Below are 17,032 nucleotides of genomic sequence, written 5' to 3'. Positions count from 1 at the left end.
ACACTTAAAATGGCCCCTAGAATTTAATGACGTGTCTCTATTCTTAGATAGAGGTGATGCATGAAGCCAGCCAAGGAGGGACAAGCAGAATTCTGGTGATGAGTGAAAGTGAGGAGAATCTTTCCACCCGGAGGAGGTAAGATTGAAGTAATGACTTGGCATGAGTCAAACTTTTCTCTTTTTTTGGGTTGGGATGAAAGTAGAGCGTGAAGGGGCATTCCAATGTATCGGCGATCTCTCTCGCATACATCTATCTCTGATACAGGGCAAGTTCTTGTCTCGTCTTAGGCTGTCGAGTCGTTTCCGACCCACAGCGACACTAAGGACACAGTTTACATTCTGTTTATTAAATGGAAGGTATGTTAGTGTCTATTGAAAAATTTCATGGAAATCGGTACTAACGTGGGAAATTTATAGGAAAGAATGATTAAGTTTTACATGAGTCAGTTATATCCAAGCCGTTTTCAAAATGTGACATTTTAAAAAATTGAATCGAAAAATCGAAAAGGAGGAGAGATGCGGTAGGATTTAAGAAGTGGGATTAAAGATGGGTGAGAAAGCAGGATGGCTTCAGATATTTGGCCACGGAGAGGGAAAAATTTATGCCCTCCTCCTTATCCATTCCATATGAAGGCATTATATTAAGCTGGCTGTATCCAACATAATAATGTCATACCCTGCAAATCTAGAACATTCCTCAAAGGGAAATCCCAGTTCTCCATTCTTGAATTCCCCTCCGAGGACCTGGTTCACCCAAGGACAACTGCCACTTTGGGCCAGGTGCTTTAAAAGTTCTAGGCATGACCCTGACCCTTCAGGAGCTCAGTCACCTACTTGTCTTCCCAGGAGACCGGAGAAGAGGAGGGAACAGAGACTGGCCAAATAGATGAAAGAGAATCATCTTTTTAAAAGCTATGTACTACTTATCATTGATTCCTCCCATAAGTTGAAGTTCATGTTGCTCCAACCTCTAGCAGGAATGACTAAAAAGTAAAACCTTTGAGGATTTTAAATCTAGTAACTTAATATGGAAGCATTGAGAGCACCAAGTTCCCCCTTTCTGGTCAAAAATATGTTCTCACAGTATGCAAGTCTCATGCAGGTGGAGCTGGAACTCGGACGTGTAATAATCATCAATGAATGCTTGAAAATCAATTTACTGATTTATAAATATATTTATTTATTATTATTTATAATCCATTTATACTCCAGTGTTGTGTATGGGTCCCCCCGGGGGGAAGGGAAGGACGGGGGACTGTTGCTAGATAGGAGTGCCCCTTCACACGTTTTTCAGGGTGTTTTCCTTTGGCAACATTGTCCATTAGACTTTCCTAAGCTATTTTTAGTATGGCTCTAAGGAAACATTCATTCAATCTTAATTGTTGAGCACTTACTGTGTGCAGAACACTGTACTAAGCGCTTGGACAGTCCAATTCGGCAATAGAGACAATCCCTACCCAACAACGGGGTCACAGTCTAGAAGAGAGAGAGAGAGAATGCCAATTTTTCTTTTGGAGCTGTGGATGAAATAGTGGTAGAGGGTGGAGCATCCAGGGAGTGAGGTTTGAAGAGGAAAGGGTAAGGAGGAGGAAGGGAGAGGGAAAAAATGGAGGAAAGAAAGAGAGAGAGAAAGATAAAGGTTTTCTACTTTCCTGCTTGCCCAGCTGTTTCCACAACCACAGTTTCTTCCATTGCCCCCGCCAAGATCCTGGGGCCCGATCGCAGGCTTCACTCTTTCCCATCCCCAAAGGCCCATTAGATCAGGTCATGTTCCAAAGTTGGGTAAAGCAAGGAAAAAGTGCTACAGTCACAGCAAGGGGGCAAAAATAAAGCCAATACTTTTGTTCCACCTCAACCCATCCTGCCCAGGGGAACTGGAGGAGGTCAGAGGTCGCTGAGCTAAGGCTGCCCACCTTGTCCAGAAACATCTGTAGGGCAAAGCTGAGCCTGCTTTGGTCCAAATTAAATTGGCATCCATGAAGAAGTAGAAACGTTTGTCAAAAACCAGTTTTGAAGTAAATTGGTTGCCTCATTACAGAGCAAGGAATGAACAGTGTTGCCTGACAGAGCATGGGCCTGGGAGTCACAAGGACCTAGGTTTTAATCTTATCTGATGTTTGACTTTGGACAAGTCACTAAACTTCTCTGTGCTTCAGTTACCTCATCAGTAAAATGGGGATTAGGACTGTGAGCCCCATATAATAATGGTGGTATCTGTTAAGCGCTTACTATGTGCAAAGCACTGTTCTAAGCACTGGGGGGATACAAGGTGATCAGGTCGTGGGGCTCACAGTTTTAGCCCCCATTTTACAGATGAGGTAACAGGCACAGAGAAGTGAAGTGACTTGCCCAAAATCACACAGCTGGCAAGCGGTAGAGCTGGGTTTAGAACCCATGACTTCTGACTCCCAAGCCCGGGCTCTTGCCACTGAGCCACGCTGCTTTCCTAATGTTGGTATTTGTTAAGCGCTTACTACGTGCAGAGCACTGTTCTAAGCACTGGGGTAGATACAGGGGAATGAGGTTGCCCCACGTGAGGCTCACAGTCTTCATCCCCATTTTACAGATGAGGGAACTGAGGCACAGAGAAGTGAAGTGACTTGCCCACAGTCACACAGCTGACAAGTGGCAGAACCCAAATTCGAACCCATGACCTCTGACTCCCAAGCCCGGGCTCTTTCCACTGAGCCACGCTGCTTGGGTCAAGCACTGTATCCCACCTGATTTTTTTTATCTTTTATCAGATTATCTTTTGTACTGTTTTGTACTCTCCCAAGTGCTTAGTCCAGTGCTCGGCAACCAATAAGTGCTCAATAAATACGATTGAATGAATGAGAATATCTATCCCCACTGCTTAGTACATAGTAAACACTTAAGACAATAAAAAGAAGTGTGGTGTGCTATGCTGTGCAATTTCATAATGGGATGGCCCAGCATTAGAGTGTAAGCGGGTTGTGATGAAAATTGGTGAACTGCTTTCATTCCGCAAGGAATACATGCAAGCGAGTGGTTCTTGACACTAGAAGAAGCCAGTGATATGGGAGATGATTGAGGTGAGGAGAATAATGAATGTGAACAGTCCAATATTAGGGTCTCCAATTAATAGAAAAATATTTAGGTGATATCTCTAAGGAAAACTGGTTTCTGGGGCAGATGGAGGGGAGGCTGTATCCAAATTGAGATTATGCTTCTAAAAAAACTTTCCTAGAAGGTTCACTTCTCGCCCATACCAAGGGCTTTCAGGAATGGACATGCTTAAATTTATCTTTACTCAAAATTTACCGCGTTTCAGTTTTCCTACTTTGAGGAGGAAAGCGGGTCAGGAGAAGCAGCATGGCTCAGTGGAAAGAGCTCGGGCTTGGGAGTCAGAGGTCATGGGTTCTAATCCCAGCTCTGCCACTTGTCAGCTGTGTGACTCTGGGCAGGTCACTTCACTGGGCCTCAGTTACCTCATCTATACAATGGGGATTAACACTATAAGCCCCACCTGGGACAACCTGATAACTCTGTATCTCCCCTCCCCAGCCCCCACCCCCGGTGCTTAGAACAGTGCTTGGCACAGAGTAAGTGCTTAACAAATAGCATTATTATCAACATGGGAAAAAGGAGAAGCAGGAAGCACCAAGCCTTCCATCTTTCATTAGAGAAAGCATGGGAAATATCCGGGAATTTAGGGATTAGAGACGATTTAAAAATCTAGCGAAAATCCTCCCCACAGAATTAAAAAGAGGTCATCTGCACATTTTTGAAAGAGCAGAATCCTTTCAGGAAACGTGTTGGCAGGCACGAGCATTTTCCTCCACAAATTCTGAAACACTGAAGTGCACGGAATAGACCAATATGATATTTTCACAAGAAACAGAATGGCACGTGACATTACCAAATGGCACATTTTAAGAGGCTTTTCTGGTCATTATAGCATGCTTGGGCAGAAGTTGGGACAAAAAAGCTCTAAGTACACATGTTTTCCAGTTAAATCAATAACCCGAAATAAGCAATCCCTGTTCAAACGTGAGTTTTACAGGTCTTGGAAAGACAGACATTTGGCTACCAGTTTTAAATTATTTATTGGACATTCTAGAAAAGCTTTACAAAATGATTCTTTTTGCATTATGACAAATTCAAGTATATAAATAGTTTAACATTTTTGTACAAAATCCATACTAAAGGGTAAAGATGCATATGTAAAAAGCTTCACTAATACTGTTGAACAACCACCTCCAAACTGTTACAAGTGACCATCCGGGCTTTGTTCTTTAAGAACTTCACTGCCCTGCATTGGTGCACTAGCAGTTTTTAATCCTTCCTTTTGAAAAGGTTGGAATCTATTCATTTGTAAATTCTACACATTAACGTTTTGAGTTTCAGAAAGTTTCCAGCAATTCTCATGTTAAAGAATGCCATCATATTTTCTCCAAATTCAAAACTTCCCCTTCTCTACTCTGAAGCAGAAATAAAAATGGGAACAAATAAGGCCCTGAAAAAATCCTTTCAAAATAAATAATTGTTTAACAAAAACAGACCTGCTGTAGCCAATACAGACCTGCTGTAAACAAATGCAATGCAATAAGGACAGACAGGAATAATCTTCACCAATGTCAAACTTAACAGTTCCTAATTAGAGCATGAAATACATCTGAGATTTGAATGAGTATTCCAAACAAAACAGCACAAATTCATCACAAAGTATCAATTTTTGATGTATATGACTTGCAGTAATGGGGAAAAGTTTGGTCCTCCTGCTAAAAAAAATCCCTAGCATATATTTTAGATCTACTCCTGGAATAAGATAACTTGTAATGTTTACCTTTACCACTTTGACATTGCTTAAAACTAAATTACTAATCAGAGCAATGTAAACAATACTGTTTGGAATAGAAAAAAAGGTACTGGATTTTTCTGTATAAGTTGTAACTTGCTAAATCACTTATTGAGTAGTATAGATGGGGGTGGCGGGGTGTGTGTTTATTCTTGAATATTCCAGACTTAATTTTACTGGGGAAACCATACTGTTCTGAAATCCAGTTCGGAGTGGAATTTTGGAACTCTTAAATTTGCATTGACCAGGTCCAATTGTTTTATGAGAATTCTTTATTCCGTCATATTAAGGAACACCACTTCAGTCATTCTCTACGTAAAGCCTAAAACATCTTGGTGCCAAACCTTTAAGCCTGCCTGAAGTAAAAAAAAAAAAAAAAAAAAAGTTTGCCAGAGATGCTCAGGTACATTAAAAACAAGCCAGCCCCCCTGAATTTCTTCTACCTTTCCCATATTGTGACACTTCCTATCAAACATTTGACATCTTAATCCTAGTATTTTCAAGTACATTTTTCAGATCTGGTATATAACAGGTCTCTCTAGCTATGCCAATTTTCTACATAAGCTTGTGCTTCACTTCGCTGTTTTCTAGCTAGAAGTATTCTAAAAATGACATTTGAACTCTCGTACATTTACTTATATTAGGATCTGGGGGAAAGAATTTAGAGCTTTTTTTCAAAAATTCTTGTCGCTATCCTCAATTCCCCACCCCATCTGTTTTGTGCACGTAATTATCTCATCTCCCTTTCACTTTTTGACACCCCCCCAAAAAAAACCTATAGGTTATACATGCTAACAAAAATGACAAATGAGGAAAAACACAAAGCTTAGTTTGTTGGGGTTTTTTTTTTTAACTTTCCTTTTGGATTCTTCCCCTTCTAGATCATAAAGTGCTCTTCCCCCACATCACCTTTGCCATTTTAAAAATGATCAGTTGGAAGACAGTATAACTGAAGAATATCTGAGAAAAAGCTTTGACACTAAATGCTAACACTTTTTTACATTCAAACTCCTGTTGTAACAAATATTTAAAAATTTCAAAATCACGTCCATCTAAAGTTAAAACTTCAGTGCTCCACTGTCTCCTGAGATTGGTGAGCTTGGATAGCATGGTGACTAAACACGCTTTAGGAAGCATTCTCTCTATTCCAAACAGAACATGCTTACACCTCTGAAAAGCACCAAATACAAAAGTAAGGATAGCACACCCATTTCCCATTTTATAGGCTAGTCTGCTTTAAGAAAGTGAACAGATTTTTAGCTACACGTCCTTTAGAGAATTTCTGCAGTGTTGTGAAAAGTTTTCGAAAACTGCCTTCAAATGGATCAGTGGTATAAATTCCCTTTCCTTTCTTCCCCATTCCAAAAGTCTTTTTTTTGAGATAGCTGGTTTTGCTGGCACAAGAGCCTGAATGCCTTTTTCTGAAATGCCATTTTCCAAAGTACATAGAAACACAAGAATTCTTGGAAAAGCATATCTGGTCTCTCATGTACTTGGTGAAGACTTTTCACAAGCCACTGAGTACTTGAACCTCATTTTTTAAATTTTTGCTTCATTGACAGTAGTTCCTATCTAGCCGAGGCTTGAATCGCTCAGATTAAAATATAGAATAGGCTGAAAGAAGAGTTACCAGTTAAATAGCCTTCTGAAACAAAGGAAGATTTTGGTGAATGCTACTTTGTCAACTTTTACCTTCACAGGGGGTTTGAATAAGCAGTTTGACATTTTCCTGCTGGCCTGGCTCAGTGAATTGGCGCAGGTGTTCAAGTACTTCTAGGATAATGCCGCTGTGCAAGGATAAGTGTCCACATAATGGAATTTGCAAAGCAGCATAATATTAACTATTCTACAATACAGTCTTCCAAAAAAGCTGTTGGAAATACTTTTGACTTTAGGATCCGTGGCCTCCTTCCAAAGGTGGTGAAGGTCTTCAGTGTGTCCGTGAGAGGTCATCATACTTTTATAAATGCAAGGATGATAGGGAGCTTTTCCTTCCCCGGAAAAAAACACGTGGTATTGCGGCACTATTCCCATTTTATTGGCACAGAGACCCATGAAAACGTCATCGATGTAAAGGCTGGAATTGAGCGTCTGTGACGCTTCGTATACCTTGGCGGCTACATCATTTGATATGACGTACGCTGCTCCGGCTGTATAGTCAGGGTACGCGGGCCAGTGGTACATTTCATAGGGGACATAGTATTTGCTGGTCTTATCCCTTACGGGAGGGGAGCCACGGTGTACACGTCCAACCCAGAAATCTTGAACACCAATCTGTTCCAAACTCTGGAGGTAGGCGACAAGATTTGGCATATGGATAAATATATCATCATCGGCAGACATAATGAATTTAGCATGAGGACAATATCTGTTCACCCATCTGAACTGCATGAGTAGTTTAAGCGTGAGATTGTGGAAAGTGTCGGCGAAGTCTTGCTGAATGATATCATTGTGCTCCACATCTTCCGCTTGAAGCTTTCTCTGTAGCCTCTCTCTGTGCAGGGGATTGGCAGGTCGCCCTAAAGCAAATAGAGTTTTGATGTTGGCGTTAAGTTGAGTCCGCACGTATCGTTCGTTGCCCCATGTTTCTCTAATCGCATCCCGGCGATTTTGGTTTTCGGGAGAGGTCTTCACAAACAGCAAAAGGAGAACATCTTGAGCGTGACATTTCTCTTCGTGGTTAATCAAGTACTGGTAACTAGCAACTCCATCCGTGTTGTGTCTGAGAGACAGGCTGTTGTTCACAAAGTTATAGCTGTTAATGAGGTATCTATACGAGTAAGACTTCATGTGGCTCATGATGTGATTATCGAGCGGTCCCCAAAAAATCATGAGACACAAGATGAAGCAAGTGGCAAATAACTGCAAAAACTGCCATTTTCTTACTCGCCTGCCACTTACAAACATTCTGCTGTTTAGTTTATTCCAGTTTAGGATCTCTTTTTAAAACATGCTGGCTTTCCCCTTCGACAAAGGCTTTCTTTAGGTTAGATTTCCACTGTGACGCATAGTCTTCTCAGCGTTTTATATCTGATGGGCACCCTTCCTTCACAAGTGCTCTTCTTTTAAATAACATGGCTCAGAGAGTGACGGAACAGATGGCATTAAAGAGTAACACTTGTTGCACCTCAGAACGTCAACGCGCTGGCATTTTTCACCGAATTCAGCAACAGGCTTCATGCAGGTATTCCATCAGCTCATCTGAATTTTGAAGGAGACCTGTCAAAATGCACGAAGCGTTAATGAGTTAAAACAAAGACAGCAGACAGCAAGAGACAATCTTTGGGTGGGAGCCTGGACAGTGGATCCGGCCTTGCCCTTTTCAGTCACCTCGGCCGCATGGCATAGTGGCTAGAGCACGGGCCTGGGAGTCAGAAGGTGATGGGTTCTAATTCCGGCTCCGCCACCTATCTGCTGTGTGACCCTGGGCAAGTTGCTTCTGTGGGCCTCGGTTACATTTCTCTGCCGGGTGACCTCGGGGCAAATCACTTCTGTGGGCCTCGGTTACATTTCTCTGCCGGGTGACCTAGGGCAAGTCGCTTCTGTGGGCCTCAGTCACCTCATCTGCAAAATGGGGATGGAGACTGTGAGCCCCACACGGGACTTCATCCAACCCGAATTGCTTGCATCCATTCCTTCAGTGGCATTTATCGAGCGCTTCCTGTGAACAACGCACTGTACTTTGCACTTGGGAGAGTACAATCTAATCCACCCCAGCGCTTAGTATAGTGACTGGAACATAGTGAGCCCTTAACAAATAGCGCTGTAATTATAAGTGAATTCCCGGGGGTTGTCATTTCCTGGAAGTGTTAAAGGGCAGTTGCAGAGACCGGCTTTAGGAGGAAGGGGGAGGCCAGTTGCTTCCCTTTCTTCCTCCCCTCTCTGTGGGGACTGTGCGCCCGTTGTTAGGCAGGGATTGTCTCTGTTGCCGAATTGTCCATTCTAAGCGCGTAATCCAGGTCTCTGCACATAGTAAGCGCTCAATAAGTACGACTGAATGAATGACTGAATGAAACCCTAACCTCCGACTCCCCAGCCCGTGCTCTTGCCACTGAGTCTCGCAGCTTCTAGCCTGGGAGCCTGTTGTCGGGCCAGGATGGTCTCTACCTGTGGCCCAATTGTCCCTTCCAAGCACTTAGCAGAGTGCTCTGCACATAGTAAGCACTCAATAAATATAAATATGATTAAATGACTAAATGAACCCCTGACCTCGGACTCCCCAGCCCGTGCTCTTGCCACTGGCCACACCGCTTCTAGCCTGGGAGTCCACTGTCGGGCAGGGATGGTCTCTCTCTGTGCCCCAATTGTATTTTCCAAGCGTTTAGTAGAGTGCTCGGCACATAGTAAGCGCTCAATAAATACGCTTGAATGAACGACTGAATGAACCCCTGACCTCTGACTCCCCAGCCTGTGCTCTTGCCACTGAGCCATGCTGCTTTGAGCCCGTGAGCCCGTTGCCGGGCCGAGGCCGGTCTCTCTCTGTGGCCCACTTGTCCCTTCCCAGCCCTTGGCAGAGTGCTCTGCCCATAGGGAAGCCGCGAGGCTCAGTAGCAAGAGCCCGGGCTGGGGAGTCAGAGGTCGTGGGTTCCAATCCCTGCTCCGCCACTTGTCAGCTGTGTGACTTTGGGTGAGCCACTTCACTTCCCTAAACCTCAGTTCCCTCATCTGCCAAATGGGGATGAAGTGAAGTGAAATGACTTAGAGAAGCAACGTGGCTTAGTGGAAAGAGCCCGGGCGCGGAGGTCAGAGGTCGTGGGTTCTAATCCTGGCCCTGCCATTTGTCTTCTGTGTGATCTTGGACAGGTCACAACTTCTCTGTGCCTCAGTTCCCACAACTGTCAAATGGGGATGAAGACTGTGAGACCTGCTTAGTGGAAAGAGCCTGGGCTTTGGAGTCAGAGGTCGTGGGTTCTAATCCCGGCTCCGCCTAGTGGAAAGAACCTGGGAGTCAGAGGTTGTGGGTTCTAATCCCAGCCCCGTCACTTGTCTGCTGAGTGCTCTTGGACAAGTCGCTTCACTTCTCTGGGCCTCAGTTCCCTCAACTGCCAAATGGGGATGAAGCCCGTCAGCCCCACGTGGGACAACCTGATGACCTCGTATCCCCCCCAGCCCTTAGAGCCGGGCTTTGGCCTTGAAGAAGCGCTTCAGAAATGCCATCATTATGATTATTATAGCAAGCGCTCAACAAAGAGGATGGAATGAGTGAATGGGGAGGTTGGGGGGGGAGGCATTTGTGAGGGGAGTTGGGTGGGTTTCTTTTGAGGGGTGGGGGGGGTGGGGGAGGGTGGAGGGGCGGGGGTGGAGGGGTGAGGGATGTGTTGGGGGGGATGTGGGGGGGGTGTATGTGGGGGGGGGGGGGTGTGGGGATGTGTATGGGGATGTGGGGGTGTATGGGGATGTGTGGGAGGGGTGAGGGATGTGTGGGGGGGGGGTTGTGTGGGGGGGGGGATGTGTATGGGGATGTGGGGGTGTGTGGGGGTGTGTGGGGTGTGTATAGGGGGATGTGGGGGTGTGTATGGGAGGTGTATGGGGATGTGGGGGTATATTTGGGATTGTGGGGGTGGGGGGGATGTGGGGGGGTGGTGGTGTATGGGGATGTGGGGGCATGGGGGTGTGTATAGGGGGGTGGGGGGGTGCATGGAGGGGTGTGTTTGGGGGAGTGTCTCTTGACGGCGTTGTTGGGGCGGAGCGGTTAGTGCGGTGCCGGCGGAGAGGGGCCCGAGGCGGGGGCCGTTGGGGGGGGGGTGTGTGTGGAGGTGTGAGGAGGGCGCTTACTCTGCGTGCTGAGGGGACGGTGCCCCCGCCGCTCCGCCCCTGCCCGCTCCTCTCAGACCCGTCCTGAGGGACAAAGAAAGGAGAAGGGAGAAACGAAAAAAGGAGAAGCGCCGCCGGCCGAGCCTCCTTTCCCCCCTCGGCCTCCGCCTTCCCGCCCCGGAGGAGCGCGCATGCGCCAGGCCCCTCACGGCGCGCGAAACCCCCCCCGCGCGCGCGCGCGCGCGCGCGCCGGCGCGCGAGCCCCCGCGGGCGGGGCCCGGCCGGGGCGCGTGGCGCGAGCCCGTCATCGCCCAGACTTAGTGGCTCGGCGGCAAGGGGCCGGGCTGGGGAGCCCGAGGTCACCGGTTCGAATCCCGCCTCGGCCACGGGTCAAGCCGGGTGACTGTGGGCAGGGCATTTCGCTTCGCCCCCTCGCTCTAATAGTAATAATAATAATGATGGTATTTGTTAAGTGCCGAGCGCTGTTCTAAGCGCTGGGGAAGACACAGGGGAATCTGGTTGTCCCACGTGGGGCTCCCAGTCTTCATCCCCATTTTCCCGAGGAGGGAACTGAGGCCCAGAGAAGTGAACGGACTTGCCCACGGTCCCACGGCTGACAAGTGGCAGAGCTGGGAAATGGGGATGAAGACTGGGAGCCTCCCCTGGGACACCCTGATGAGCCCGTCTCTCGCCCAGGGCTTAGAACAGGGCCCCGCACAGAGGAAGCACTTAAATACCAACATTTATTATTCTTAGGGTCTCCAGCTGTTGCCAAATTTGTCCATTCCAAGCGCTTGGAGTCCAGGGCTCTGCACATAGCAAGTGCTCAATAAATACGATTGAACGAACCCCTGACCTCTGTCTCCCCGGCCCTTGCGATTGCCACTGAGCCACGCTGCTCCTAATAACGCTGGTATTTGTTAAGCGCTTACTCTGTGCAGAGCACTGTCCTAAGGGCTGGGGGAGATACAGAGTGATCAGGTTGTCCCATGTGAGGCTCCCAGTTAATCCCCATTTTACAGATGAGGTCACTGAGGCCCAGAGACGTGAAGTGACTTGCCCACAGTCACACAGCTGACAAGTGGCAGAGCCGGGATTCGAACCCATGACCTCTGTCTCCCCAGCCCGGGCTCTTGCCACGCTGCTTCTAGACTGAGAGCCCGTTGTCAGGCCGGGATGGTCTCTACCTGTGGCCCAATTGTCCCTTCCAAGCGCTTCGTAGAGTGCTCTGCACATAGTAAGCACTCAATAAATAGGATTAACTAAATGAACCCCTGACCTCTGACTCCCCAGCCCGTGCTCTTGCCACTGGGCTACGCTGCTTCTAGCCTGGGAGCCTGTTGTCGGGCAGGGATGGTCTCTGTGGCCCAGCTGTCCATTCCAAGCGCTTAGTCCAGTGCTCTGCAGAGAGTCAGTGCTCCACAAATATGGATGGATGGATGGATAGATAATCGGGCCTGGCCTGGCCGCCCTCCCCTCCCGCCCAGAGGACCCCTGGCAGCGGTAGCAGCCAGCATCTCCTCCGTCAGGCACTGGCCGCTCCTTTTTTTTTTTTTGGGTATTTGTTAAACACTTACTATGTGCAGAGCACTGTTCTAAGCGCTGGGGTAGATACTGGGTCATCAGGTTGTCCCTCGTGAGGCTCACAGTATTCATCCCCGTTTTGCATATGAGGTAACTGAGGCACAGAGAAGTAAAGTGACCTGCCCACAGTCACACAGCTGACAAGTGGCAGAGTCGGGATTCGAACCCACGACCTCTGACTTCCAAGCCCCGGCTCTTCCCACTGAGCCACGCCGCTTCTCGAAGCTTCTCCTTCTGCCCACCTGCACCCCTTGACGGCTGACGGGAGGAGGACGCGACGCCCCCGTCCTGCCCTCGCCCTTCCGGGAGGAATTTCTCATTCAGCCATTCCATAGTATTTATTGAGCGCTTACTATGTGCAGAGCACTGGACTAAGCGCTTGGACTGTACAATTCGAGAACAGATAGAGACAATCCCTGCCCAATGAGAGGCTCACAGTCTAATTATGCATACCATTAGGCGCCTACTATGTGTCTGTCGCTCTCATTCAATAGTATTTAAGCGCTTACTGTGTGCAGAGCACTGGACTAAGCACTTGGGATGTACAATTCAGCAACGATGGAGACACTTCCTGCCCAACAACGGACGCACAGACTGTATTCTACATTCTCTATTCCAGAGGAGGGAACTGAGGTACAAAGAAGTAAAGTGATTTGCCCACAGTCACCCAGCAGACAAGCAGCAAAGTCAGGAATAGAACCCGTGACCTTCTGACTCGCAGGCCCGTGTCATTCATTCATTCAGTAGTATTTATTGAGCGCTTACTATGTGCAGAGCACTGTACTAAGCGCTTGGAATGGACAATTCAGCAACAGGTAGAGACAATCCCTGCCCATTGACGGGTTTACATTCTAATCGAAGGAGACAGATAAAAACAATAGCAATAAATAAAATCGAGGGTATGTACATCTCATTAACAAAATAAATAGGGTAATAAGAATATATACAAATGAGCGGATGAGCACAGTACTGAGGGGAGGGGAAGGGAGAGGGGGAGGGGGAGGAGCAGAGGGAAAGGGGTGGAAAAGGGGGCTTAGCTGAGTGAAGGTGGGGGAGGGGAGCAGAGGGAAAAGGGGAAGCTCGGTGTGGGAAGGCCTCTTGGAGGAGGTGAGCTCTCAGTAGGGCTTTGAAGAGGGGAAGAGAGTTAGTTTGGCGGAGGTGAGGAGGGAGGGCGTTCCAGGACCGCGGGAGGACGTGGCCTGGGGGTCGACGGCGGGATAGGCGAGGCAGAGGGCCGGTGAGGAGGTGGGCGGCAGAGGAGCGGAGTGGGCGGTAGAAAGAGAGAAGGGAGGAGAGGTAGGCGGGGGCAAGGTGATGGAGAAACTCGAAGCCTAGAGTGAGAAGTTTTTGTTTCGTGCAGAGGTCGATAGGCAACCACTGGAGGTTTTTAAGAAGGGGAGTGACATGCCCAAAGCGTTTCTGCAGGAAGATGAGCCGGGCAGCGGAATGAAGAATAGAATGGAGCGCAGAGAGACAGGAGGAAGGGAGATCAGAGAGACGGTTGACAATAATCCAGCCGGGATATTAGGAGAGCCTGTACCAGTAAGATAGCCATTTGGGTGGAGAGGAAAGGGCGGATCTTGGCAATATTATAAAGGTGAGACCGGCTGGTCTCGGTGACAGATCGGATGTGTGGGGTGAATGTGACAGCCGAGTCAAGGATGACACCAATGTTGCGGGCTAGAGAGACGGGAAGGATGGTCGTACCATCCACGGTGAGAGGAAAGTCAGGAAGAGGACAGGGCTTGGGAGGGAAGATAAGGAGCTCAGTTTTGGACATGTTGAGTTTTAGGTGGCGGGCAGACATCCAGGTAGAGACGTCCCGGAGGCAGGAGGAGATACGTGCCTGAAGGGAGGGGGAGAGGTCGGGGCGGAGATGGAGATTTGAGTGTCATCTGCATAGAGGTGATAGTTGAAGCCCTGAGAGCGAATGAGTTCACCAAGGGAGTGAGTGTAGACGGAGAACAGAAGAGGACCGAGAACTGACCCTTGAGGAACCCCTACAGTTAGAGGATGGGAGAGGGAGGAGGAGTCCGCGAAGGAGACCGAGAATGAATGGCCAGAAAGATAAGAGGAGAACCAGGAGAGGATGGAGTGTCCTATCCGCTCTGCCACCCTGCTTCTCACTGTGGGCCGGGACGGCATGAAATGGCCAATATCTCCCTGGCTCGGGGCCTTCCCCTCAACTCCAAGCCCCGAGGAGCATCGGCCGGACCTCTTTACCTTGACCTGGGCAGGAAAGTTTATGCCTTTTCCGCTTAAGTGTGCACATAGTAGGCAATAAACAAGTACCATAATCATCATCAACTCCATCTCATCCAGGGAAACTAAGCAGCCGGAGCCCACGTCTAAGTCCTCCCTCTGGCCTGGAACTCACTCCTCCTTCATCGATCGTTATTGTCAACAGTGGTGTTTGAGTGCTTACTATGTGCAGAAGAGCACTGTACTAAGTGCCCGGGAGAGTACTACACAACAGGGTTAACAGACATATTCGCTGCCTATGAGTTTACAGTGTAGAGGGGAAGACAGACATTAATGCAATTTATAATATACAATTTAAAGATATGTACACAAGTGCTGTGGGGTTGAGGGTGGGGTGAATATCCAGCGCTTAGTACAGTACCTGGCACACAGTAAGCGCTTAACTCCGTGATTATTATTATATCAAATGCCTACAGGTCACAGATCCAAGTGCAAAGACGACGTAGAAGGGAGGGTGAGCCGGGGAAGAGAGGGCTTAATGGGAGAAGGCCTCCTGGAGGAGATGTGACAGGTTTTAGCAATGTCGTGAAGGTACAACCGACAGGTTTGGTGACAGATTGAATATGAGAAAGAGATGAGTTGGGGAAAACGCCAAGGTTATGGAAGAATAGTGGTGTTGTCTTCAGTGATGGGAAAAGACACGGGGTGGGTGGAATTTGGATGGGAAGGTATGGAGCTCTGTTTTAGACATGTCCTATCAGTCCTTCATATCTTACAGACCACCACTCACCTCTCTGAAACCCTCCAAAAAATCACATCTCCTCCTCCCTGCGTAAACCCTCATTTCCCCTACTACCTAATAATGATGATGATATCCGTTAAGGGCTTACTACGAGTCAAGCACTGGGGCAACTACAATCTAATCAGTTTGGACACAGTCCCTCTCCCATATGCTGCTTCAGTCAGTCCCCATTTTACATATGAGGTAACAAAGGCACAGAGAAGTTAAGTGACTTATCCGAGGTCACACAGCAGGCAAGTGGCAGAGCCGGGATTAAAACCAGGTCCTTCTGATTCCCAGGACCGTGTTCTATCCACTAGGCCACGTTGCTTCTTGTGTCACCTGGATGTGTACGTACCCTGTAAGCACTTGTTACTCAGCCCACCTCAATCCCCAGCACTTAATAATATTATGGTATTTGTTAAGCACTTACTATGTGCAAAGCACTGCTCTAAGTGCTGGGGTTGATACAAGGTCATCAGGTTGTCCCATGTGGTGCTCACAGTCTTCATCCCCATTTTACAGATGAGGGAAAGCACAGAGGAGTGAAGTGACTTGCCCAAAGTCACACAGCTGATAAGTGGCAGAGCCGGGATTAGAACCCATGACCTCTGACTCCCAAGCCCGTGCTCTTTCCACTGAGCCATGCTGTTTCTCGATAAGCACTTAGTACATATCCTTATACCATGACATTTCCACTATCTATAATTCAATGTCTGTCTCCCTCTTTAGAATGTAAGCTACTTTGGGCAGGGAGCATAATCATCATGGCATCTGTTGAGTGCTTACTATGTGCCAAGCATTGTTCTGAGTGCTGGGGTAGATACAAGGTAATCAGGTTGTCCCCCGTGGGGCTCACAGTCTTCATCCCCATTTTACAGATGAGGTCACTGAGGCACAGAGAAGTTAAGTGACTTGCCCAAGGTCACACAGGCGACAAGTGGCAGAGCTGGGATTAGAACCCACGACCTCTGACTCCCAAGTCCGTGCTCTTCCCACTAAGCCATGCTGCTTGTCTATCAATTCTATTATATTGTACTCAAGTGCTTAGTAGAGTGCTCTACACACAGTAAGTGCTCAAATACCACTGATTGATGAAAAGCCTTCAAGCACACTTCACGTATGCAGCGCTCCCACCCACCTACTTGCCCGTTGAACTCCATCACCCACAGAGCAAACATTGGTTTTTAACAGTATTTGCTAAGCACGTACTATATACCAGGTCCTGTACTAAGCGCTGGGATAGATACAAGCTGATCAGGTTGGACACAGTCCATGTCCCATCTGGGGCTCACAGTCATAATCCCCATTTTACAGATGAGGTAACTGAGGCACAGAAAAGTTAAGGGATTTGCCCAGCGTCACACAGCCGACAAGTGGAGGAGCTGGGATTAGAACCCGGGTCCTATTAACTCCCTGACCTGTGTTCTATCCAGTAGGCCACAGGCATTTCAGGCATTTGACTGTCTTGAGGGAGAAAGTTACCCCTTGCCATTCTTTAAGATATTATTCTATTACCCTGCACACTGCCACTTGTCAGCTGTGTGACTGTGGGCAAGTCACTTCACTTCTCGGTGCCTCAGTTACCTCATCTGTAAAATGGGGATTAACTGCGAGCCTCACGTGGGACAACCTGATGATCCTGTATCTCCCCCAGCGCTTAGAACAGTGCTCGGCACATAGTAAGCGCTTAACAAATACCAACATTATTATTACTGTGCAACATATTTACTTTATACAGGAATCCGTCCAAATGCCTGAATTTTGGTATTCATTAATTAGGTTAAGTGCTTACTACTAATAACTGTGGTATGTGTTAAGCGCTTACTATGTGCCAAGCACTGTTCTAAGCACTGGGGTAGATACGAGGTAATCAGGTTGGACACAGTCCC

The 17,032-nt window shown here is 47.7% G+C and overlaps 2 protein-coding genes across 11 annotated transcripts in view; one reads left to right on the top strand and one right to left on the bottom strand.

Annotated features, from left to right (window-relative positions):
• Nucleotides 1–17,032, top strand: part of MCF2L2 (MCF.2 cell line derived transforming sequence-like 2) — a 482,616-nt gene that overhangs the window by 277,526 nt on the left and 188,058 nt on the right. For all 9 annotated transcript variants that reach the window (XM_029058027.2, XM_029058038.1, XM_029058021.2 and 6 more), the window contains one exon: nt 48–136. In XM_029058027.2, the coding sequence (XP_028913860.1) occupies nt 48–136 (89 nt within the window). The remainder of the gene's footprint in view (nt 1–47; nt 137–17,032) is intronic.
• Nucleotides 4,049–17,032, bottom strand: part of B3GNT5 (UDP-GlcNAc:betaGal beta-1,3-N-acetylglucosaminyltransferase 5) — a 36,799-nt gene continuing 23,815 nt past the window's right edge. Inside the window, exons 2-3 of one of the 2 annotated variants that reach the window (XM_029058086.2) lie at nt 10,595–10,657; nt 4,049–8,038 (exon numbers count right to left, since the gene is read on the bottom strand). In XM_029058086.2, the coding sequence (XP_028913919.1) occupies nt 6,593–7,726 (1,134 nt within the window). In that variant the 5' untranslated portion in view covers nt 7,727–8,038; nt 10,595–10,657 and the 3' untranslated portion in view covers nt 4,049–6,592. The remainder of the gene's footprint in view (nt 8,039–10,594; nt 10,658–17,032) is intronic. The other variant, XM_039913200.1, reaches the window with a different exon arrangement.

This window comes from Ornithorhynchus anatinus, chromosome 1 (assembly GCF_004115215.2).
Source record: "Ornithorhynchus anatinus isolate Pmale09 chromosome 1, mOrnAna1.pri.v4, whole genome shotgun sequence".
NCBI lineage: Eukaryota > Metazoa > Chordata > Mammalia > Monotremata > Ornithorhynchidae > Ornithorhynchus > Ornithorhynchus anatinus.
Note: the sequence above shows the minus strand (reverse complement) of the source record. Positions and strands in the feature narration are given on the sequence as shown.